The sequence below is a fragment of the Macaca mulatta genome, chromosome 5 (assembly GCF_049350105.2).
Source record: "Macaca mulatta isolate MMU2019108-1 chromosome 5, T2T-MMU8v2.0, whole genome shotgun sequence".
NCBI lineage: Eukaryota > Metazoa > Chordata > Mammalia > Primates > Cercopithecidae > Macaca > Macaca mulatta.
The window spans coordinates 167,266,755-167,291,672 of NC_133410.1; the positions used below are offsets into that span (position 1 = coordinate 167,266,755).

Here is a 24,918-nt window from a genome sequence, read left to right on the forward strand (position 1 = left end):
GTGACCAATATGGTGAAACCCTGTCTCTACTAAAAATACAAAAATTAGCTGGGTGTGGTGGCATATGCTTGTAATCCCAGCTACTTGGGAAGCTGAGGCAGGAGAATCACTTGAACCCGGGAGGCAGAGGATGCAGTGAGCTGAGATCGCACCACTGCACTCCAGCCTGGGTGACAGAGCAAGACTCCATCTCAAAGAAACAAACAAAACCACTTTATTGACTGTATTGTGACACATTTATTAAGCATGAACCCCTATCAGTACTCCTTTAAACAATGAGGAACTAAGGTGTCAAAAGAAACACATTAGGGATCATATTAATAGACAAAAACCTTTACATTTTCTTATTGCATTTACACAATCAACACACAATAAGCAAAACTGAATCCTTTCTAAGCAAACATTTTTGCATATACTGCCTTCTCTTTATCTTTCTGTGCCTTTATCTTTTGTTTGACTTTCAGCAGTTCTGCCTGGATAGCTGTAAAATAAATATGCAATGTGAGTTATTTCTCAAAATATCCAAAAAAATTATGGTGACTAACAAACTGTTTTAATGTTAACTACCCCTTGAAAAAACTTCTCCATAAAGTAAGTAAGCCCTAGTAACAGAAAATCTGAGCAATCTCACAAACAACAGAAATGAAACGTAATTTTAGAGGACTGTCAACTGAGAGAACTCAAGCACATCAAGACTTGCCTTCTCCCTCTACATTAGGGAACGGTAACTGCTTCCCTTGTTTCATTTTAGTAATAAGAGACCAAAGACATTTTGTAATATCCAGATCTAGTGTCACTATTCATAGTTGGTTTATTTGAAAAACAAGCTTATTTTTGTCATAGTTTCCTAAAACATATAACCAGTACTTCAGTACTAAGGTTATGGCTACATTCAGCTTGAAGAATGGTCCCAAATGTTAAATTTACCATGAATACTGTGTCTTACGATGCTGAGCTCTCGACTAGAATAACCAGAATAGGAACAGTCTCAAAGGATACCATAAGACAAACAGTATTTAGACATACAAAAAACTACAGAGATGATAACTTGAAGAATAAATAACGTGAAAAACTAGTATATTCTTGAGCGAGAGTAGAATGTAAGCTCTTTGAGGACAGGGACTTTGACTGTCTTGTTCATTGCTGTATGATAACGCCTGGCCCAACAGCAGGCATTCTGTAATATCTTTTGAACAAACATCTAAAATCTGGCAAAGTGAACAATGGTTCCTAAGGATACATTTTTAAATAACAAAACTAACTTTCACTACACAAGCTGCCAACTTACCTTTATCTTCTGGTGCTATCTCCTGTGCTTTCTTAAGATCAGCCTTTAATTGGAAAAAAACATTTAAGTTAGGTGTATGATTTATAAAGGTAGTTGTCTATTTTAAAAAATTAAACATTTGGAACAAGATTTACCAATGCTTGATCATATTCTTTTAATCCTTGCCATCCTTGAGCTCTGCGGTACAATGCTTTGGTATTTGATGGGTCTATTTCAAGAGCCTACAAAAAAGTATAAAGCTAGTATTTATATCAAATTATTACGTATTAAGCTTATATGCCAGATTTCAATTCATTGCCTATCAACTCCAAACCCATCCTTCACTGCTCTGTGAAAATGGAGCTGAAACCTGCAAATAGCTCTCCTCTGCCAGTGGGCAGTAAGTTTTGTCAGCAGAGGGCACTGAATGGACATGGGGGAGAAAGACATTTCTCTACCAGTTTCCAGTATGCTCCCCACACTGTGGTTTCAATCTCCCAAATAGGCCTGAACTAACACTTATGAGAGAAAATCATTTTGAAGAAAAATTTGTATATGCTTTTTACTTGAATTGTAAGTTTTTTAGGAACATTAATAACTTAATAACTCTTAAGTTATAAACTCTTAAGTTTTTTTTTTTTAAAGACAAGGTCTCACCTCTGTGACCCTGGCTGGAGTACAGTGGCCTGATCACAGCTCACTGCTGCCTCAACCTCCCAAGCTCAAGTGCTTCTCCCACCTCAGCCTCCGAGTAGCTGGGACTACAGGTATGTGCCATCACACCAGGTTAATTTTTTTTTTTTTTTTTAAGACAGGGTTTCACCATGTTGCTCAGGCTGGTTTCAAACTCCTGGGATCAAGCAATCCACCCGCCGTGGCCTCCCTAAGTGCTGGAATTACAAGCATGAACCACCATACCCAACCTAGGTTTTTTCTTACAAAAGGTCTTTTAACCTAAGAGACTTTATGCATCAGGTCTCTCCCCTAGAACAAACATTTTAAAATTATCTTTTGTTTATGTAACATCTTTTAACGGCCCATACTTAGATTTTATTATCTGCCTCACAGGTCAAAAAGAGATCTGGGCTGGGCACAGAGGCTCTTAACTGTAATCCCAGCACTTTAGGAGGCCAAGGTGGGTGGACAGCTTGAGCCCAGGAGTTAAGAGACCAGCCTGGGCAACATGGCAAAAACCCATCCTACAAAAAATGTAAAACTCAGCGGGGTATGGTGACGAGTGCCTGTAGTCCCAGCTACTTAGGAGGCTGAGGTGGGACGATCACCCAAGCCCAGGAGGTTGAGGCTGCAGTGAGCTTTGATTGCACCACTACACTCCAGCATGGGTGACAGAGCAAAAAAAACAAACAAAAAAGAAACCCAGAGTGAAGACCCATCTTTTCTTTTGATAAGTTTTTTCCTCTGTTGTATGCTCCCTTCTAAATATATTCCTATCCCTTATGTCATCTACCCTACCAAATTAGGATCTCATTTTAGTTCTACTTGCTCTGAGCATAGCTAGTCTAGGTACATGGCTTAATATGTAAAATTCTTAAAATGTTTCATTTGGAAAACTTTTCAAACTGTACAACAGGGAAGAGAGTCATAATTGCTCTATTTGAGGAAGGTAAAACTGCCACCTTTCTAGCTTTATCAGTTAGCATACCTGGATGGCCCTCCTAAAGATAAATGACCTGTTCCAATAGAACCCATTCTCCATACACAAGTCCTGATGAACCTAAATTGAAACTGAATCACTTATTAAGCTTCTTGAGGGTATGGATCTTTTAATTAAAATAACTCGTCTCTGTTAGGTGCTTAAAATGTGCCAGGCACTACACTAAATGCCTTACATTATGTTATATAACTTTCTATAACTACTCCATGGTAGCTCACACCTGTAATCCCAGCACTTTGGGAGGCCGAGGCGGGTGGATCACCTGAGATCAGGAGATTGAGACCAGCCTGGCCAACATGGTGAAACCCTGTCTCTACTAAAAATACAAAAATTATCTGGGCATGGTGGCATGCGCCTATAATCCCAGCTACTCGGGAGGATGAGATAGGAGAATCACTTGAACCCGGGAGGCAGAAGTTGCAGTGAGCCGAGACTGCACCACTAAACTCCACCCTGGACGACAGAGCCACACTCCGTCTCAAAAAAAAAAAAAAAAAGAAGAAGAAGAAAAAAAGCCACACCTGACTGACTCCATAACCCACATTCTTAATCATTCCTAACTTTGTCTTCCAATGCCTAACATATAATAGGTGCTCTTAAGTAAATACATGAGCTGATATATGTGCTTCGAGAAAAAAAGGCAAGGATCTTCATGGCTGTTGAGTGACAGTTATAAGCAAAATGAATGCAGGGAAAGAATTGAGGGTCCAAAATATTTAGAAACAAAATGTTTTCTTAAGCCTCAATAGGTCCTATGCAATAAGATATATTTATATAAAAATTGCTACTATTCAAACTAAGTCTTAATCCAACTTACTCAAAAAGTTCAAGATTAAACAGACTTACCTCCAAACAACTGTCAATTGCTCCCTGCCAATTTGACATCTTCAGTTTACAAGCACCAATATTCAGTACACAGCTTAAAGCTATAGGTTGCAGCTTGGCTCTATCTGCTGTCTCAATAACAGCCTTTGAACTGTCCACGTATCTGTAGAACGCATTAATAAAAGCAGTATGAAAGGCCACATAAACAGGAATTACTCTTCTTCTGTATGTCCAGAAGTGTTGTCATTTCTGATATAAAAAGCTCTAAAAATGCTATCAATAATCTTAATGATCACACTTTTTAAAATTTTTCTTAAGAAGGCTTAAAAAAAAATTATTTTTGTTCCAACTTTTTTCCCCAAAGTGTTCAAAGAGGCCAATGTAAGACCAATTCCCAAATCTAATTATGCACTAGTAACACTTTTCTATTTTTGAAACTCAGGTCTCCACTATGTACTTTCCAACATAATTATGTTTGGAACCAGGATTCTCATAATAGGAGAAGGGAATTCAATAGGGGAAAGATGAAGGAGAACTCTATTGCGTTGATTTTGCATTGTCCCTGAAAAGGGCCCAGAAACTGAGCACACTTGGCCCCCAGAATTTGGTTTCTAAAGCTTCCTTTCTCTGAAAGAAATCAGAGGTCCTTGGAAAAACTGCTGGATCAGATCTGAAAGCAAGGCAAGATGAGCTTAGAACATCTTGTGCAAAAAAGCAAGCAAGTGCTCACAGACTAATAGGAACATGCCAAAGGAAAGGGGCCTTCCACTGAACAAATCTGGAACCCTTTGGGCATGAAAAAGAATGACAGTAATAGTGTACTGACAAACAGAACTGAAAACTACCCATAAGAAATCCTCTAGTCCCTGCTACTTGGGAGGTTGAGGAGGGAGGATTGCTTGAGCCCAAAAGTTCCAGACCAGCCTGGGCAATATAAGGAGGCCTTGTTTCTATAAAAAGAAAAAGAAAAATATCCATAGGTCTACAGTGATACTTAGAAAATATGCAGGAGGCTCTTGCAAACAGAAGAATGCTAGTTAATAACTGTATGATGATAAAATTAGAAGATCAGTATAATAACAGATTCAGGCATGGATTTTCAATGATGCCAAGATCCACTGGGTGAAAGGTTGCTGGGGACTAGATATTCACACAATTTCACAGTACTACCTCAGACTACATAACAAATGCTTCTGGCTGACACTACTTTAACCACGTGTGTGAACTCAAACAGGCCAAAGGGAAATGTGTCTTCAGGATGTGATATCATAGGTGATACAAAACAACACCTAAGTCTTTTTGCCAAAATATTACACCTCAAACTAATCTTAAGGAAACAAACACATACAGATGGAAGTCTATAAAAAAAACTGACTTGGACTCCACAAAAACGCAAATGAATAAAAAACCAGGGGAGGTAGGAAACATAAGTAACTAAAGAGATACTATCACTAAATACAACATATAATCTTAGTTTGGCCCCAGGATTTTTCTAAAAAATTGAAACAACTGGGGATGCTGGAATATGGATTACTTTTTTATTTATTTATTTTTTTTTTGAGACAGAATCTCACTCTGTCACCCAGGCTGGAGTGCAGTGGCATAATCTCAGCTTGCTGCAACCTCCACCTCCCGGGTTCAAGTCATTCTTGTGCCTCAGCCTCCTGAGTAGCTAGGATTACAGGTGTGCACCACCATGCCCAGCTAATTTTTGTACTTTTAGTAGAGACGGGATTTCACCATATTGGGCAGGCTGGTCTCCAACTCCTGACCTCAGGTGATCCACCCACCTTGGCCTCCCAAAGTGCTGGGATTATAGGCGTGAGCCACCATGCCCAGCCTAAATATGGATTGATATTACCTATCAATATTACTTTGGGGTGTTTTAATGGTATTGAACTTATGTAGAATGTCTTTGTTTCTTAGGAAATACATGCTGAAATACTTAGGGTAAAGTATCACAGTATCAACAACTTCCTATTAAAACAGTTCTGTAAAAACATAAACAGCAAAAGTTAAAAACTGGTGAATGTAAGTAAAACATATGAATAATTATGTACTACTCTTTCAACTTGTCTTTTGAAATTTCTCAAAATAAGCTGAGGGGAAAAAAAGGAAATGCAACTATTTCAATACAACTGCTTATTCAACAAGTAATTTGAAAAAATATAATGAGCAATTCTTAATTTTAGTTTATAATTCAATTTATAATTTTTTAAAAATAATTTGATAGAAATAATATTACCTTAAAACTTTTGCATATTTTTTAATGGCCATCTCCCAGTTCTGGGATTTGAAAAAAGTATTTCCAATATTTTTTAAGTCTTCTGTTATTAATAAAATTTTATCTACCTGTATAAAAAAATACAAAAATGTTGGATTTTAGTAAGTAATATAGATTAATGCTAGATTCTATCATATGAGAGACTGAAACAAAAACTCAAACTTTTAGTACTAAATATTTTCACTTACTAAAGTAATTAAAGTTTGACTAATCTGCAAGTACTCACGTCTTTTAAATCTACATCTGCATCCTCAGGGAAATCTGGATGACTGTCGCCAGAGCCATCTTTTGCGAATATTCCCCAGTCATCTCCTTCCTTCAATTCTCCACATTCTGCAATAATGCACAACTGTAAAAATAACCCTAAATTGTAGAAGTGCACTATCATAATAATGAGAGATAAGTTATACAGCTGAAGTCAGTGCAACACTGTCCACAGATTTATGTGAGGAGGCTCATTTATTTACTATAATGCTGTTTTATACATTCCAACTAATATGACAATGTTACATTTACATAAGCGTTTTACTGCTACTTAGGAGCTCAATAAACACAGAATAAATTGGCAATTTTATCACTGTCTATGTAAGTGGCATCAGGTGGGGCATGAGCTTCCGGTTTACTACTATTCTCGTCACACACTGAGTGACAGCCTACCTCCTAGAAGTAACTGAGCTTCCAACTCCCACTCACCACTCACAACCCTGTCACTTAGGCTGGGTAGTATTACGGTCATTTAGGGGTTTTTCTTTTTCTTTTTTATTTTTTAAGAGACAGCTTCTCACTATGTTGCCAAAGCTGGTTTCCAACTCCTGGTCTCAAGTGATCCTCCCACCTCAGCCTCCCAAAGTGCTGGGATGACAAGCATGAGCTATCATGCCCAGCCAATATTAAGGTCATTTTGATTCACAGACATTAAGTACACAAGGGTCTTCAGAGATAATCTAGTCTAAACCCATAAATAATTTAGACAGGAGAAAACAGGTGTGGAAAAGTTAAGTAACGAGGTCAAGGCCATGCCTCTAGTTAATGCTACAATCCAGACAAGATTTTAGGTTTATTATCCTCATGCTGCTATGTACTACTATACATACTGACTCAAAAGTTTTGCAGGTATAAGAAGGCTTAATGTAAACTAGCAAAGATAACCAAAAGAAAGTTGAAATAATAAAAATCTCCTTTAAAACTACCCTAATTGTCTTTCCCATTGCAGAAAAGTAAAAAAAAAAAAAAAAAAAAGTGGCAAATCCAGGCTCCTATACCCAAAATTATTGTAACATTTTTCCAGCTAATAATCACTGATCCTTTTACTTACATTTCTTTAATATCGCAACTAATAAGCTGGGCACGGTGGCTCATGCCTGTAATCCCGGCACTTTGGGAGGCCGAGGTGGGCGGATCACAAGGTCAGGAGTTCGAGACCAGCCTGGCCAACATGGTGAAACCCCGTCTCTATTAAAAATACAAAAAAAATTAGCCAGGTGTGGTAGCGTGCACCTGTAATCCCTGCTACTCTGGAGGCTGAGGCAGGAGAATAGCTTAAGCCCAGGAGGCAGAGGCTGCAGTGAGCCAAGACTGCACCACTGCACTCCAGCCTGTAACAGAGCGAGACTCCACCTCAAAAAAAAAAAAAAAAAAAAAAGATAGCAACTAAGATAATAAGTGCGTTTCACTGTAACTTTTTACTTACTTTAGCAGGTTTTTCACCTTTCACTTCCACATTTTCCAATATCCTTGTCACTCCTATTCCTTTAATTACTTGGCCAAACACCACATGTTTCCCATCCAAATGAGGAGTTGGAACTGTTGTGATAAAAAACTGAGAACCATTTGTGTTGCGGCCTGCGTTTGCCATGCTCAGTAAACCCTCCCGATCATGCTGTAGAAATAAAAATCATTAAAAGAAAACCAAGGTTAGATGTGTTCTTTCTGAATCGTGTGTTAGTCTGAACTGTTCTTTTACTGAACATAAAACTGAGGTGCACTATACTACCATTTAGATCAAACTGTACTCTCTTTTACTTTTCACTTATGACATTTTTAATTACTTTTTTTTATAAACTGCAACCTTTAATTCACAAAACATGGGACACACTTAATCACTTTTTAAACTTTAAAAAACCTTATCAAAGTAAATAGGTGACAGAAACAATAGTCCGGGGGAAGCTTATTTCTAAACCGGCCATGAGAAGATACTTATACTTCACCTTTAAAATGAAGATGCAGCATTATGAAACTCTTGTCATATATTTTGCCCTTTTTATGATGAATGCTCTTTTTTTCTGGGAAGATCTGAATAGTCTTCCAAATTCATAAATATGCCTACAGTATGAGTTTTCCTTTACGTATCAATAAACTGGGAACAGTAATGGGATATTGCATTTACCCAAGACATTCAGTTTGATACTTTCCTAATCTCAAAAGAATCCAAATCATACAGGATTTGGATTAGGTTTTCATCCCAGATGAATCAACTCTTCAGAGAGTGCTCAAAAGAAACTGCTGCATGCATCTTGAAATCAAAATTCTACCTTGGCATAATACTGTCAAAGCATCTATGAAACCCAATTTCTGAACCTTTTCACTTTATCTCCTAGGCTTTCTAAATGTATTCCTTGTTGGTGCACGCACCATAACTCTCATGTTATATAATGTCTCACGACACCCCCCCACCCCACCAAAATGCCTTTTACTCCCCTCAATCTAAATCAAATTCAGATTTTAAGGCCACCAAGTTTATAGAAAGCAAGAACCATGTATCTTGTCTATAGGCCCCTTTTCTCTATATCAACCTGATCATCACATAACCTTTAGTTTTCATCCTTCTGGTAGCTTCCTTTGGTACAACAGTAACTAGAACTTTATTTCCTTGACGTGTCTTTCCTCACCCACATCCCTTTTTAAATTCTGCATCAATACTACGGTTCCTGCCTAACCAAATTTCAGCCACGTTGCCACCTTGCAAGACCCAGTCTGCACAGCCTATGTAGCCAGTCATTCCTCCTCAATGACTTCCATAATAATTCAGACTGCATTAATCACATCTTTCTCCTACAGTATACAGACAGTATGTATTAGCAATGTCATACAAGCAAGGTTATTCAATCAATTTAGCATTTATTTATATACTATTATCCTCCAGTAGTTCCATGTATCTTAATCTTGTCTCTGAGGTAGGATTATAAATTCCTTGACATCAAGGCCTTTCATTTTTATAAACCTTTGGTGCCAGTGATAGTGCTGCACATAGAATTGTAGTCTCAATAGACACTGGCAGGAAGACTGATGACATTTTTTCAAATTATCCTCATAACCTTGCTCATATTTCTTATTTCTAAAAATATCACTTTACTTTTGTATTTACATGTCCATTCTTACAACTTGAATGATGCAATATACCCCCATTACATCTTGGGACAATGAAGATAAGAAGGCACAGGCACCACTAAAGTCCTTTAGGAGGTTGGACATTTAACTACATCTACTATTGTGCAAATCCCCTGACATCCTGGATATTAGTGATGGTTTTGTTGCTCTTCAAATTCAAGGATAAAGATGCACAAGTTACCATCCTTCCAGCAACGAAAACATTTTTCCTGGAAACAATTTTGCCAGATGCTGGTCGCATGTAAAAACTCATTGGCTTAACTGAAGCATATAAAAACTGGATCACAATGAAATAATGCTAAATAAATCTTTACTGCATGAAAACTTTTCCATATTAAAGAACCGTTATTTACAAAAGTGAATCCTTTTACAAGAAATGGGAGAATCTAAGCACACTTGAGACATTTTTTGGTGTCTTAATCCAACAAGTATTCCAGATATATAATGATCTTTTTATCAGCAATAACATTACCTTATAGTGGAAATTTTCATCTTCAAATTTTTCACCATAAATACTTTCTCCACCTGTCCCATTCTGATTTGAGAAGTCTCCACCCTGAATCATAAATTTCTTAATAACTACAAAAAAGGAAATGGCTATTAGTGACTGAGACATGGATGCCTTTAGCAATGCTTACTAATGGATATGTGTGTAACACAACTTTCTAGTGCATTACTCTAGTCATGTCACTCTCCTGTCTGCCCTTCCCCACCCGTCCCCGCAATTTCAAATGGGTCACGCTTTTCACCGTCTGAATCCAACCTACTTTCCCTGCCTGATCCCCGCTAACATTCAGAAAATCGGTTCAAATGATACCTCCCCTATAAAACTGTCACTGAAATCCCAAAGCTCTATGTCCTAATTTTTCTCCCACAGTATCTTGACTCTGCCTACATAACATACGGCATTATGATCTGCCCCTTCCAGCAAACAATGATGTCCTTAAGTACACCAACTGTATTGTTTTACATCCTCGTAACTATGTGCATGTACACATATTAGTTACTCAACAATGTCTGCTGAATAAAGACCAATTATTCCCAGTAGATTTGTACTGCCCTAATGGAAAATTTTCAGCAAATATATCACTTTGTGTCAAAGGTTACCAAGACTGCTTTCATGTTCAGAGAACCCTAGAGCCCACACAAATCAGTATTTGGTGGGATCACAGTGGTAACAATACACAGTGAGATGATGAGGGCGAAGACACAGGCTGAATCTGGAAAAATCCATATGCAAGCTTCCTTATGCTTTCTCCCTCCCATGAAGTGCCACAGAACACACACTTCCCCCAGCAACAAAAATGCAGCAACATGTACACAGTATCTCTGCCCAGGAAAGCCAATTAGACACTCAGCACCCAAGGTATTTATTGGGCACACTCCACCTAATATGTACCAAAATTCCAGACTCCCCAAAAGAAAGCACACGTTCATGTTTGTACAAATAGACTAGGCAGAGTAAATCACTCTATTTAGGAAATGGCTCAAGTGTCAAGTTCCCCAACTCCAACCAAGTGCTACTCTTGCAGGCAGACCTTTCTAAGGATAGCAGTCTCACACTTGCTATGTTAAATATTTTCTGCATGTAGTTTATTAGCATATTTTGAGTTTTTATTAAACATGAAAGTAAATAGTTTAAATACTTTTAAAAAAGTTAATTTTTTCTTAATAAATCGTTTAAAAAAACATTGCTCATGTGATTATTGCTTATTTGCCTATTTATTAAACAAATATTTACTGAGTTCCTACTCAATAACTATACTAGACACTGAAAACAAAATGGTGAAAACATACAGTTCTTGAACCCATAGAGCCTGCAGTCTATTAGGAGAGCCATTATCACTAAACAAAAGTATGATTCATTACCAAGTGTGATAAGCAGTAGAAAAGGGCATATTTTGACCACATTATCACCCATGTGCCCAAAACACTGAATCTTCAAATCTGCTGCCTTCCCAAGCACTCATGTCCCAAAATTACACATAACTTTTTTGTTACCAGGCAATGAAGCTGACTATGGCCTTCCTTTCTCCATCAAATCATCTTAGAGTGAAGAAGAATGAGAAGATGGGTAAAGCCAGGGAAGTCCATTTCTCTACAGATAAACCTTAGTACCATGAGTAATTCCACCTCGCACAGCCTAACCTTTAAGAAACTGAGTTACTGCCTCAAATGGGGAAGCTAATAGTACTTTTTGAGCTTCACTTCCTACTTAGCGTTTTCTTCCCTAACTCCTAAAAAACAGGACTTGTCTATGTGAAGAATAACAAGATTCAGAAAATTTACACATACTTCGATGAAAAGGGCATCCTTTGAAATGGAGAGGTTTCCCAGTCGTGGGTCCAATGCCTTTTTCTCCTGTACACAGTGCACGAAAATTTTCCGCAGTTTTGGGTACAATATCTGCAAACAATTCTAAGACAATTCGACCAACTAAAAGAAAAGAAAATCTTGTCAGTATGCAAAACAACCAAATAGGCAAATGATAAAAAGGTTGGTATAATTATGGTAGCAGATCAATCATGAATTACCAAGTTCCCTTTTATTGTAATTTTTCTTCTTTGCAATTTCAAGAACACCACACATTGTTACTAACTATAGTCATTATGTTATACAGTAGATCTCTTGAATTTATTCCCCCTTTCTAACTGAAATTAGGTCTCTTGTGATCACCATCTACCCAACCCCTGAAATCCATCATTCCATTCTCTACTTCAAGGTCAGCTTTTTAGAAACCACATGTAAGTGAGATCATGCAGTTACTTGTCTTCCTGTGCTCAGCTTATTTCATGTAACATAATGTCCTCCATATTAATTCACATTGTCAAAAGTGACAAGATTTCATTATTTTTTATGGGTGACTAGTACTCCATTATGCACATATACCACATTAAAAAAAAATCCATCTGTAGATGGAAACCTAGTTTGATTCCATTATCTTGGCTATCATGAATAATGTTATAATAGTGCAGATACCTCTTTGACATACAAACTTCATTTCCTTTGAATATACTTACTAGTAGAATTAGTGAATCTTATTGTCATTTTTCTAATATTCAAATTTAGTCTACCTACTGTCATATAGGTATATAAACAGATTTGAAACATCATACCAAGGATCATAACCAATTATAGTAGCCAAAAGATTAGCACCATGTAAGAGATATCATTCAATACAAATAGTTTTAAATCCTGAATAATTTCTTCAAGAGGTACTGAGAATCTCCAATCACCAAGCAACCAACAGGAGAAAATTAAACAGTCTTTGGATGGGTGAACTGGCCACGTGTTATGTATACCTGCAGCCTTTGTGCTCTGAGCAAACTGCCTCGTGCAGCCTCTGAAGCAAAAGCTGTAAAAGTTCCTCCTCTAGACAGCACGTAAGACAGGTGAGAATAAACCTAGCCCTAGCTAGTTGCAACAAACTGAATGTACGTGTAAACGTGTGTGTGTCCTGTACACGCATTCAAATACACTGCCTGGCCAGCAATTCTAACATGTTCCAGAACAAGGCCAATCCAGTTACAAAGCAACACGCTCCCTAATTCACCAGGCCTTAGGAACTTCTGAGCGGCTATGTAACCTAGGCAACACCATCACTACATTGAGCGCATTTTCCCAATGGCAAATTAAGAGAAAATGCTGGCCCATCTGAATGGACCTCTAAGTTAAGAATCAGTAATAAAGCAAAGGCAATAAGCAAACAAGTCCCTTTAACGTATAAATAATACAGCACGTGCTGATATATTATCTCATGTGGCAAATATAGTTCCTAGGACCCCGCAGACGCATATCCCAGGATATGCTTTCTGAACTGTCCCACTGCAAACATAAAATAATCTTATTTCATGCTAACTTGGTAGTGCAGAGGTGGCATGGAAGTGTAACCAAATCAGGAGAGGCAAACCTAAAGGACGCCACAATTCCCGAACTAGAAATTTCCAGAAACTTCCGCACGACCGATGGCATTGATACAAAGGCGCTGGATCGATCTAGCCCTAGATGCCCGGGCTTGCTCCGGTGGACCAGTCTAGGCAGCCATCCCCTCCGCGACACTGAGCAGCCACCGGCCGGAGCCGCCTTCCACCCTTGGAATCTCCCAAATCCAGGGAACCCCCGCCTTCTCGGGGCTTTTCCGCCAGTGTCAGACTCCGCTCACCTCGCTCCCCTCCTATGTCCACGTCAAAGAAGACTCGAGGGTTACTGGGGTTGGAGGGCTTGACTTGGGGGGACGGATGCGACATCTCGACTTGCAGACGCGTTTGGACGCAGGATCCCCGCACCTCGTGGCCGCCCAGCACCTCAAACTCCAGAGCGCTAGTCTCCGCCGGAGACTAGCAGCGACGCTGACCGGCCACTTCCGGCGCGAGACCGGAAGCCATGGTCTGACTTCCGACACCGCCCCGCTCCCCCGCGCGGTGTTTCAAAGCGCGTGAGCGACTCCGTAGCGAGAACCGCGTACCCTCCGCCACCTCTTCCTGGCTTCTCACTTCATGGAAGTTACGGTCCCATTTCTCATTATTCTTCTCGCTTGTGTTTCGTTGTCTTTCCTACCATCGTGGCGTGGAGAGCTTTGGAGTCAGCCCCATGCTAGCGTCAGCTCTGCCACCGACTTGGGTGTGATTTCTCAGAAACTCAGTTTGCTCGTCTGGAAAAAGAGAATAAAAACGCTGACCTCGGAAGGTCGTTTTGAGGATTAAAGACGTGAATCAGTGCAATGCCTGGCACAAACTGGTGGTACCCAACCAATAGGAGCCTTATTATTGCCATGTCGTTGCAATTTGATGTTCACATTACAATGTAAGTGATAAGGATTAGACTAAACGCTCCAAACAGCTAAAGCCGAGAGGCCAGAAGAGAGCACAGTTTTGATTCCTGATAAAACTGTATCTGGCTGGGCGAGGTGGCTCACGCCTGTAATCCCAGCACTTTGGGAGGCCGAGGCGGGCGGATCATTTGAGGTCAGGAGTTCGAGACCAGTCTGACCAACATGATGAAACCCCGTCTCTACTAAAAATACAAAAAAAAATCAGCCGGGCCTGGTGGTGCATGCCTGTAATCCCAGCTGGGAGACTGAGGCAGGGGAATCGCTTGAACCCGGGAGGAGGAGGTTGTAGTGAACCGAGATCGTGCCACTGTACTCCACACTGGGTGACAGAGCGACACTGTCCCCCGCAAAAAAAAAAAAAAAAAAAAAAAATACTGTATTACTATACCCCACTTTTCCTTTATGGGGAATCTGTGGAAAACATTTACTTTCTACATATATATGTGTGTGTATGTGTATATATATATGAGGAGAACATAGTCTTGCCTCTTAATAAAGCCTGATTTTGGAGAAGAGTGGCAATTCCCTGTGTAGATGCTTTGCCTTGTAGTTCTGTTGGAGCTCAGCAATTTGGATTCAGCCTGAGACTGACTTTATCAATAAAGCATGAGAGATATCCTTAGATGCTTAACATTTTTTTTTTCTTATGAGGAAGTAAAAAGTATTGGAATCCAGCACTCAAATTATGTCTCAAAAGCCAGGAGCCTTGTGTCAACAGCAGCAGCCAGAGTGGCTTTTTGGAAGGAAAGACTAATGCTGATTTTCCCCTATCAGAACTGCCACCATCCCTCCAGATGAAGGCTCCTGCCCTATTTGCTACCTGGTCTTAGGATATGTAAAAGTTAGAAGGGTTATGGTTAAAGAATAACTGGTTCCTATTCTCAATTTGAATTTGCCTATGATGTTATACACTGGACAAAGCACGAAAGTTGATGTTAAAAAAGGAAAAAGCAAAAGCTTGAAGTTCTGACTACAGCATATACTAGGAATGTTACCAAAGAAAAGTCACATAATTTCTCTGAACCCTTCTCATTTCCTTTTCAGTAAAATGCCAAAGAACAGGGTATGAGAATGGAAAAAGATAATGTGTAAGCATTTGCCTTGCAATATCTAAAGCATTCTTATACACTCTATTTTAAATCACTGAAAATTAGACACTATGGTGCCCGAAGTTGTTTTAAAATAACCTGGAGTCAGGTAAGCGGGTGGGGTTGTGGATGAAACATAATTGGCCAGGCAGATGATTGGTGCCTGGGAGTTTATTATACTCCTCTTCTTTATTTTGCACATTTACATTTTTTCACAATAAATATTTTAAAAAGTAAAAGAGAAATTACATGTAGTACTAGGTACTCATAATAAAACCAATTTGTTGGCCGAGTGTGGTGGCTCATGCCTGTAATCCCAGCACTTTAGGAGGCCAAGGTGGGTGGAAGGCTTGAGCCCAGGAGTTCAAGACCAGCCCAGACAGTGTGGTGAAACCTCATCTCTACAAAAAAAACTTGTTCTAAACAATAAATAAATAAATAATAAAATAAAACCAATTTATGAAGTCATTTTTAATTAAAATACCAACATACCTTTTGTGAAAAAATAAACAATAGGTGTTGGTGAAATTTTAGGACAAATCAGTAAGGATGTTATATTGATTGAATTTTTCTGCATAATCACAAATTTGCCTCATTAACAAAATGCATACCTACATAGGCATGCCCACATAGATAACTCAGCAAAAGTTGATTCAATTATATGACAAATATTTAGCTCTTACTGTTACTATATGCCAGCCTCCATTCTGAGTGCTAATGATACAATGATGAAAAAACATAATCCTTATCTTTTTTTTTTTTTTTTCTTGAGACAGGATCTCATGCTATCACCCAGGCTGGAGTGCAGTGGTGCAATCACAGCTCACTGTAGCCTCAACCTCCTGGACCCAAGTGATCCTCCCACCTAGCCTCCTGAGTAGCTGGGACTACAGGCACATGCCACCATGCCCGGGTAATTTTTTTTTTTAATTCTTAAGTGTAATTCAAAATGATTCCCTATCAGATTTCCTTACTGATCCTTTCAAATTCCAGCACATTAAAATTAATATAAAATGTTAATTTCTTATGTTCTCCAATTCCTGGTGTTTATTCATGGTATTTATTCATGGTGGTTCCCTGAAGACCCAGGATGACTCAGAACAAAACTTCCATGTCCCTTGATAAACAAGAGCATCAAAATCATTCATTAATCCAGTCTCATATCTGGGCTGCAAACTGATAACTTATACTTTGTCTCATATATATCACAATAAGTTCACATTAACACTTTTTTTCTGATCTACTAGCTTAAATTTAACATTTTAGTAGAGATGAGGTTTCGCCTTATTGCCCAGGCTGGTCTTGAATTCCTGAGTGAATTCTTGAATTCCTGAGCTCAAGCATTTTACCCACGTTGGCCTCCAAGAGTGTTGCAAGCGCGAGCCACCACGCCTGGCCCCTTATCCTTAACTACACAAATTATACAGTCTTTTGGGAGAGAAAGACTATTGAATAAACCTCTACAATGCAATATAATTAGTGTTTTAATAGGAAAAAGACAGTCACATTCAGCACACAGCAGGGGGCACTGAACACAGTAGCCTTTTCTAAGGTCAGAAATATGAGTAAGATCAGTCACAGCAGCATATGTGGCAAGTAAGACAGGTAAGGAGGGAACAGGTAAAAAGCACCTTCAAAGCGGGGGGGAACTACATATACTTATAAAGTGAAATTGGGCAACAAGAATGTTATTTCTCCATGAGAAGCCAGTTTTTCAGATAGTACTGCTACTTCAGGTGGGTCTGGACCACTTGTGTATTAGTCCATTTTCACACTACTATAAAGGAATACCTGAGACTGGGTAATTTGTAAAGGAAAGAGGTTTAATTGACTCACAGTTCCACATGGCGCAGGAGGCCTCAGGAAACTTACAATCATGGCGGAAGGTGAGGGGGAAGCATGCTTGGACCTTCTTACGTGGCAGCATGAGATAGAAGAGTGAGGAGTGGAGTGGGAACAGCCCCTTATAAAACCATCAGATCTCATGAGAACTCACTCTCACAAGAACAGCATGGAGAAACCACTTCCATGATCCAGTCTCCCTAGACACATAGGTATTGTGGGGATTACAATTCAGGATGAGATTTGGGTTGTGTCACAAAACCTAGCCATATCAACTGGCTTCAACGTTGAAATCAGAAATCATACTTTGGTTTATATATTTGTCCAACTCCTTCAGATTGAGTTTTCAGAATGACTAACAGTTTTATAACCTAGCCCATTTTATCACTGAAATAGAAAGGAAAAGGAACACTAAGAGGAACAAACCCAAAGGTACCCCTAATTTATTTTTCCATAGCACTTATAGCTTTGTAATATACTGTTTACTTATTTATTTCACCTACTCATTAAAAATCAGCTCCTTGGGAATGATAGATAGTAAGAGGAGTTTAAAAAAACAAAATTTAGCTCCACAAGGACAAGAACCTTTTTTTTTTCATTACTCTATCCCCAGCACTTCTAACAGTGCCTGACACATAGTAGGTGCTCAGTAAATATTTTTGAATGAATGAGTTATACAAAATACTAATGGCTTTGAGAATTTTATAAAATAATGTTAACAAGAGATTTTATTTCCATACCTTCAAGTGTAATTCAAAATGATTCTCTGTATCAGATTTCCATGCTGATCCTTTCAAATTCCAGCACATTAAAATTAATATCAAATGTTAATTTCTTATGTTCTCCAATTCCTGGTGTTTATTCATGGTATTTATTCATGGTGGTTCTCTGAAGACCCAGGACGACTCAGAACAAAACTTCTGTGTCCCTTGATAAACTAGAGTGTCAAAATCATTCACTAATCCAGTTTCATGTCTTGGTTGCAAACTGTTAACTTATTCTTGGTCTCACATGTATCACAATAAGTTCCCATTAACATTTTTATTCTGATGTACTAGCTTCAATTTAACATTTTATTACAAGAATTGTCACACATATGCCATAGCCTCTCAACCATTATTATCATGATGAATATACTTAGGTAAGCGTATCTTCTCTGCCATCAGAATTCTGGAGTTCACATTCAGTCTCTAACAGATCATAGTTTGTGCCTTTGGACGAGTTACTTAGCCTCTTTGTGCCTCACTTTCCTCATCTGTAAATTAGAATAATAATATGTATCTCCTAAGGTTATTATGAAGATGAAATGAAGAAGATTAAGTTAAAGTGTTTCAGTATCTGACACATAGTAAGTACTCAATAAGTGTAAGCAATTATTAACCATAAGTAGCTAATACTTCATTATAGTAGTTACTAACATCAACATATTTCAAAATGAATGTTAAAACTGCAAAGAGGTTTTGAGGATTTCTTTGCATTCTTACAAGGAAAAAAAGTGAGTCTTCCTGCTCTGCAGGTTTCTGGGTGTAAAAGATTAATTCAGATTCTCACTATGTCTAGGTTTTTCACAGCAAAGCAACAGCTTTATATAAACTGTCATATTCCTAGAACCAAACCAAATAAAAGAATTGTCCCTTTCAAACCACTCAGAACTGGATCTCTAGTGAAAAGATAAACCTTTTCCTAGAAAACACTTGTCCTACTGTCAGTCTGCTTACCTGGAATAGGACGTCTGAGTGCTGACATCTTGTCTGTGCTTAGCAAGGAAAAGAGCAGGAGAGAGACAATCATGCCCCGTTTCTTAGGGCTGAGGACACAGTTTCATCTGGATGGAGTGGGGAGTTTTCCTGATAACCTTGTTATAATTTCTGTCTGTTGCTCATAAATGTGGTAGAATAATATTAATAGATTGCCTTCCTCCCCAATATTCTCTTCTCTCGATCTCAGTGCCCATCACCCTAAACAAGCAGCTAGGTATTCTGTGCTCTTTGCTTTTAAAGAAAGAAGTGACAGCAAAGAAAGCAGAGGGAACAAAGGGAGTCTTTTCCTGGCTTTGGTGTTGCAAAAGGCTTGGCTTTACAGAAACAGATAAAACTCTTGGCATAGCAAAAGATTTGGACAAAACATCTTTTGTAAGATCATGGCTTTCCATTCTCAGGAAAAAAAAAAATCAAACAGAAAGAACCCACTTTCTGTGTTGGGAGATGACAAGATTGTGGATGGTGTACAGGGGAAAGTAAGAGAGGAGGCAATGGCAAGGCAGATTTCCACAGTCCCAGAAACAGGAAGTCTTACGATGGTCCCCGTCGCACACCTGGGAAGCCACCAAACCTCCATAGATGGGTTTGTGAAATCCAGGAGCAGAGGGATGTGTTCCCTGATTCCTGAACTGTCCCAGGAAGGCAACAGGCCCCAGAAAGTGAACAAGATTCACGGTGTGAGTAGGTAGATAGGAACTAGACAGGGTCCCAGAGATTTTGTATGCCTTAACTTGAAGTGGAAACAAAATATCCCTGTACACCCATGTTTGACATGGAAAAGAAAGGCAGCCTCCACATTTACAGGGAGCTTACAGAAGGGAACTCTGGACTCATTAGAGGTTTGTAGAACTGATAACTGAGTTAGGATCATGAATTTCTCACTGGATGCCTGTGTAGACAGATCACATTGAGAACCAGAGGCTCCCAACCCCTAAATTTGCTGTTATCTTAGGCCTTTTTGAATTTAGATCCAACCCCAAGGGAGAAAAAGGAGGAATACCAGAAATAGACACGGATTATGATATTACCAGCCCTTTGAAACAGGCAATTCAAAATTGAATTTCAGAGGAGTTATAGAAAAATAAAGTTGTATTTCATTCAGATATAACTGTATTCCTTTACATGGGCATAGGTTGTAGATCACTGAGGTCCTTACTAGGATCCTGGACAAATTTGAAGTAACATCCAACCTCTTTGTCAAAGGTAAGAAATTAGGAAGGACAGTAGAGTTAGAAGAGGAAATTTCAGGATCCTGTCTGTAGAATCAGACTCTGAAACCAAAGATAGAACTCCAAAGAACAGTTTAGCATGTGGCTCCTTAAAGAGGAGATGAAATGAGTCTGCTCCTTCCTAAAGGAAGCACTGGTGTTGATGAGACAGTAACATATGGGAGAGTTTCCTAACCAAGAACCCCTGCTCTGAACCATGTAGAGAAAATGATGCTTCCACTACAAGAGTCATAATTACAGATCAGAATGAGAGAGCAATTCTCAGGTTTTGCCTGCTAAATTTATGAGTATCTAAGCATAACTAGGTCTTCTGAGCCAGAACATTGAATACATGAAAGACAGCAAATGCCACCAGGGGACAGTAGAGTCTCCACTGGCAGAAATCATTGCACAGACAGAAGTGGTGCAGTGGACTTTGTGCCTGAGGACTCCCAACAAGACAAGCTTCTTCATCTAGGAGCTGGAAGTGACATGGCAAAAAAGGATATTGATTATCAGTTCACAACAGCACCAGGTAGACAGGGCTTATGTGCAATAAGGAGTAATAGTAAAATCTTTCTGAAGAGCAGTAAGATTATTTTCTTCTCTGCAGAGTAGTAGGATTAATGTTTACTGTTTTCAGTTGAAAAAGTGTATTTACCCATATTTGATAGAACAAAACCAATGATAGACTTGTTCAAATCCTCAGTATTTCTTTTCTCTGGAAAAAAAAAAAATTACATGGACCCAAAAGAACTTTTAAAACAATGACTTTGTGACTATCATAAACAAAAATAGTAATAATTAGCACCTATTGATCATTACTATGTGCCACACTTATGCTAGGTACTTTACATACTTGATCTTAGTTAGTCCTCAGAATAATTTGGGATGTAGGTAACTTTATTATCCCATTTTACTTACAAGGCAAATAAGGGTTAGAGAGGTAAAAAATGTTGCCCAATATGATTCTAAAACCACTTCTACTGTACACTAGAAAAATATAATCTAACAATCTTGATAGGTTTAAATACTTGTTTTAAAATTACATGATATATAAAGGGCCCCTGAGCTCCTTCTGACATTAATGCTGGAGTTGCTTTATCCCCATAAAATTTGGTTTTCAGATATCATCATAAAATGGTTTAAGTTTTTATACCTTTTGTAAGATATTCTATATTTATAGAATGTGAATAGAGGCAAATAAAACTTTTTTCCACAGGAAATAAAAACAATAATAAAATTTCCACCGAATCACTTTGCATGGAGTGAGAAAGGTTAGAGAACTAGTGCCAATCTTTTGGCATCTCCATGAACTTCCCTAATTCTGGGCAGAGATAGCAGCCAAAAGAAATAAATAGATGTGCAACTAACAGACACTGGTGTCTCTGAAAAAGGTTATGCTAAGTAGAAGAGTTTATATAGAGAGGATCTGTTAGAGCTTATTGATTGACATGACTTTTGTGACCTGTTGAGGATTTAAGATATTTTCCCAACAGCAACAGCAAACCAATGAAAATGATTTTCAGCAGGGTTGACATGAAAAGATTTGCATGTTTAAAAGACTATTCTGGACCAAGAGCCATGGCTCACGCCTGTAATTCCAGCACTTTGGGAGGCCGAGGCAGGGGATCACCTCACCCGAAGTCAGGAGTTCAAGACCCGACTGGCCAACATGGCAAAAACCCATCTCTACAACAAATAGAAAAATTAGCTGGGTGTGGTGGCAGGCGCCTGTAATCTCAGCTACTTGGGAGGCTGAGACAGGAGAATCACTTGAACCCGGGAGGCAGAGGCTGCAGTGAGCTGAGATCATACCACTGCACTCCAGCCTGGGTGACAGAACAAGACTCCGTCTTAAAGAAAAAAAAAAAAAAAAAAAAAGACTCTTCTGGTTCTAGCATAGAGAACAAAATGGAGGGGAGCCATAATGGATTGAAAAAGAACACCAAGCAGGTTACTATTGGTGAGCAATGACTCCACCTGTACTAAAGTTGTGATAGTAAAGATGGATAAAAATGAATGGATGAGAAAGGTACAGGGGTGATCAACAGTAACAAGCGTTGGACTGAATGTGGGATATGACTGTGCAGCATGGAAAAAGGATGACACCTGGCTTCCTGAGCTACACAATTGCATGGATGGTGAGGCTGTTTACTGAGATGAGGAACACTGGAAGAAAAAGATAGCATTTGAGTGGAATGTCATCACTTTGGTCTCAGACATGTTGAATTTGAGGTACCTTCGAGACATCCAAATAGAAATACTGAGTAGTTAGTTGGACATATAAAGGGAAATGTCTAAGATTGAGACATAAATTTAGGTATCATGGTATACAGATGATAATTTAGTGGGGAAAGGTATGATAGTTGGGCAAGGAGAATAGAGGGTGAATAGAGAAAAGATCCTAGGACAGAGCCCTGAGAAACTGCACTTTTTAAAGGCCAAGAGGAGAGAAGAATGAGTCTGCAATGGAGGCAGAGAAGAAGAGTAGAAAGACAAGCCAGGAGGAAACTGTGGTATTATGAAATTGAAGGGAAAAAGTGTTTCAAGGAGAGAGTGATGAACAAGTTGACTAGGAAATTAAGCAAAAAGAAGACTGATAGATATCCATTGAATATAGTGACATGGAGGCAATTAATGAGCTTGCTGAGATGTTAAAAATGAATGGTATATCTCAAATAAAATAACCTGTGATTTTTCATTTTTTTACATTCCTTGCATTAACATTTATTCCTAGTAATCTTACTATTGTAATACCCTTAAAATTTATTGAAAATGATGCATACAGTTTAAAAATCCTATAAACATAAAAATCTCTTCTTAATAATAGAGAGTTTTGCTCCTTGAGATTCTGTTTCTTTGGCAGAATGATTTCTGGGAATTAAAGATACAAAAGCAAACATTACTCCATACCTACTGTGTGTCAGGTGCTTTCACATATAGGTACCTTCTGTATCCTAATGCCAATATTAACCATCCTAGATAAATATTGATTACTAGCAGTTTGAATTTGTTAGCAGTTTGATTACTAACAGTTTGAATTTGATTGGTTTGAATTTCAAAGAAGATGAATTGGCATATGGGAATTTTTGAGTCCCCTTTCCAATATCACATCCCACCAAAGTTGATATATCCCAAAGTGAACTCTCGTCTATACTTTACACTCAAATTACCTTCTCCTGTTACCCTCTCTATTTGAGGCTACCTTGGGCTAGAAACCCTTAAGATCTCACTCTACTTCTGCACACAGTAGATCTCAGGAACGTTCACTGTCACAATCTGTCAATTCTTCTTGTATAACGCCTCTCCAATTTATCTCCCTTCTGTTCAGGAAATTTTATATGTAAACAATCTATTAATGGTTTTCCATCTCTATGGTTTCTCTACATTATAAGAGAAACATTAAATAATATAATGGGTACCATTCTTGATAATACCAAAACAGAGAATTCCTCCTCCCCAAGGCATTTTCTTGTATTAACCATCAAAAACAAACAAATGAATACATACTATTTTTGCAAGTGGCCAAATAATACTGTCTAATTGTATAGATTTCTAGAATTCAAATTTGAAGGATGAATAAGTTTAGTGAAGCCACAAGCCTTAATGGCTATCAGATTCCTTATGCAATTCTTCCTGACTTTTACCTGTATCAGCTGAACTTTTTTTTTTTTTTTTGAGATGGAGTCTTGCTCGGTTGCCCAGCCTGGAGTGCAATGGCATGATCTCGGCTCACTGCAACCTCCACCTCCTGGATCCAAGCGATTCTCCCACCTCAACCTCCTGAGTAGCTGGGATTACAGGTGCGTGCCACCACATCTGGCTAATTTTTGTATTTTTAGTAGAAACGGGGTTTCACTATGTTGGCAAGGCTGGTCTCGAACTCCTGATCTCAAGTGATCCACCTGCCTCGGCCTCCCAACGTGCTGGGATTATGTCATAACTGAGATCACTAACGACAATAAGAAATTCAGGATTTCTATGCTGTTGACTAAAGAGTAACGTATGTGCCCTGGATACTAGTGAAGAGCAAAAAAAAAAATGGGTTTCTATTGTTGCCAACTGAAAGGAGTATCTCACTTCACTAAGAAGGAGGGTTTCAGTGAGGGTTATGACACTTCTCAAATTGCAGCAATGGATCTGTTTAAATTGTGGAACTCTGTTGGAGTTCCAGAAATCTGTGCAAAGCATCATAAAAAAAAAAGTTAGCCATCATTCCACAATGTATACATATATCAAAACACCATATTTTACACAATAAATATATATAATTTTTATTTGTCAATTTAAAAAAGTAGACCTTGGCTACTAAACCTGTGAGGTGGGAAAAAAACAGGATACATGCTCAAGTGACTCTACCAAAGAGGTATGGAGAGAAAGTTATTCCTCCATTCCTTTTAAGCATAAACAAAATGCTATATAAACAGAAATTGTGGCTTTTTAAATATAAAAGTGCAATTATTTATCCTGTGATATGTTTTTCTCATTTACTATACGATGGACATATATTCAGTTCAACTAACATAGATATGATCATTTGTTTTTAATAGATGTGTAGTTCCATTGCAGGAATGTACCAGTTTTATTCAACTATTTCTTTTCAGACTGACCTCAGTGTGGTGTAAGTTTCTGACAGTACAAGTAAAGCTAAAATAAACATTTAATATATGTAAAACATAAAAACATACCTGTGAGGCTGGTATTATGCTCCTATTTCACAAAGAAGGAAAGAAGTTACCCCATAGCCA

General features: G+C 38.5%; 1 protein-coding gene across 1 annotated transcript; it reads right to left on the reverse strand.

Moving 5' to 3' along the window:
- Nucleotides 1-213: 213 nt before the first annotated feature.
- Nucleotides 214-13,789, reverse strand: PPID (peptidylprolyl isomerase D). The gene is made up of 10 exons (XM_078002395.1): nucleotides 13,601-13,789; nucleotides 11,734-11,874; nucleotides 9,911-10,017; nucleotides 7,742-7,930; nucleotides 6,278-6,400; nucleotides 6,013-6,119; nucleotides 3,789-3,930; nucleotides 1,423-1,509; nucleotides 1,289-1,331; nucleotides 214-481 (listed from the first exon to the last, which is right to left on the reverse strand). Exons 1-10 carry the CDS (start codon nucleotides 13,683-13,685, stop codon nucleotides 393-395), a joined length of 1,113 nt encoding a protein of 370 aa, XP_077858521.1. The 5' UTR covers nucleotides 13,686-13,789; the 3' UTR covers nucleotides 214-392.
- Between the last annotated feature and the right edge of the window lie 11,129 nt (nucleotides 13,790-24,918).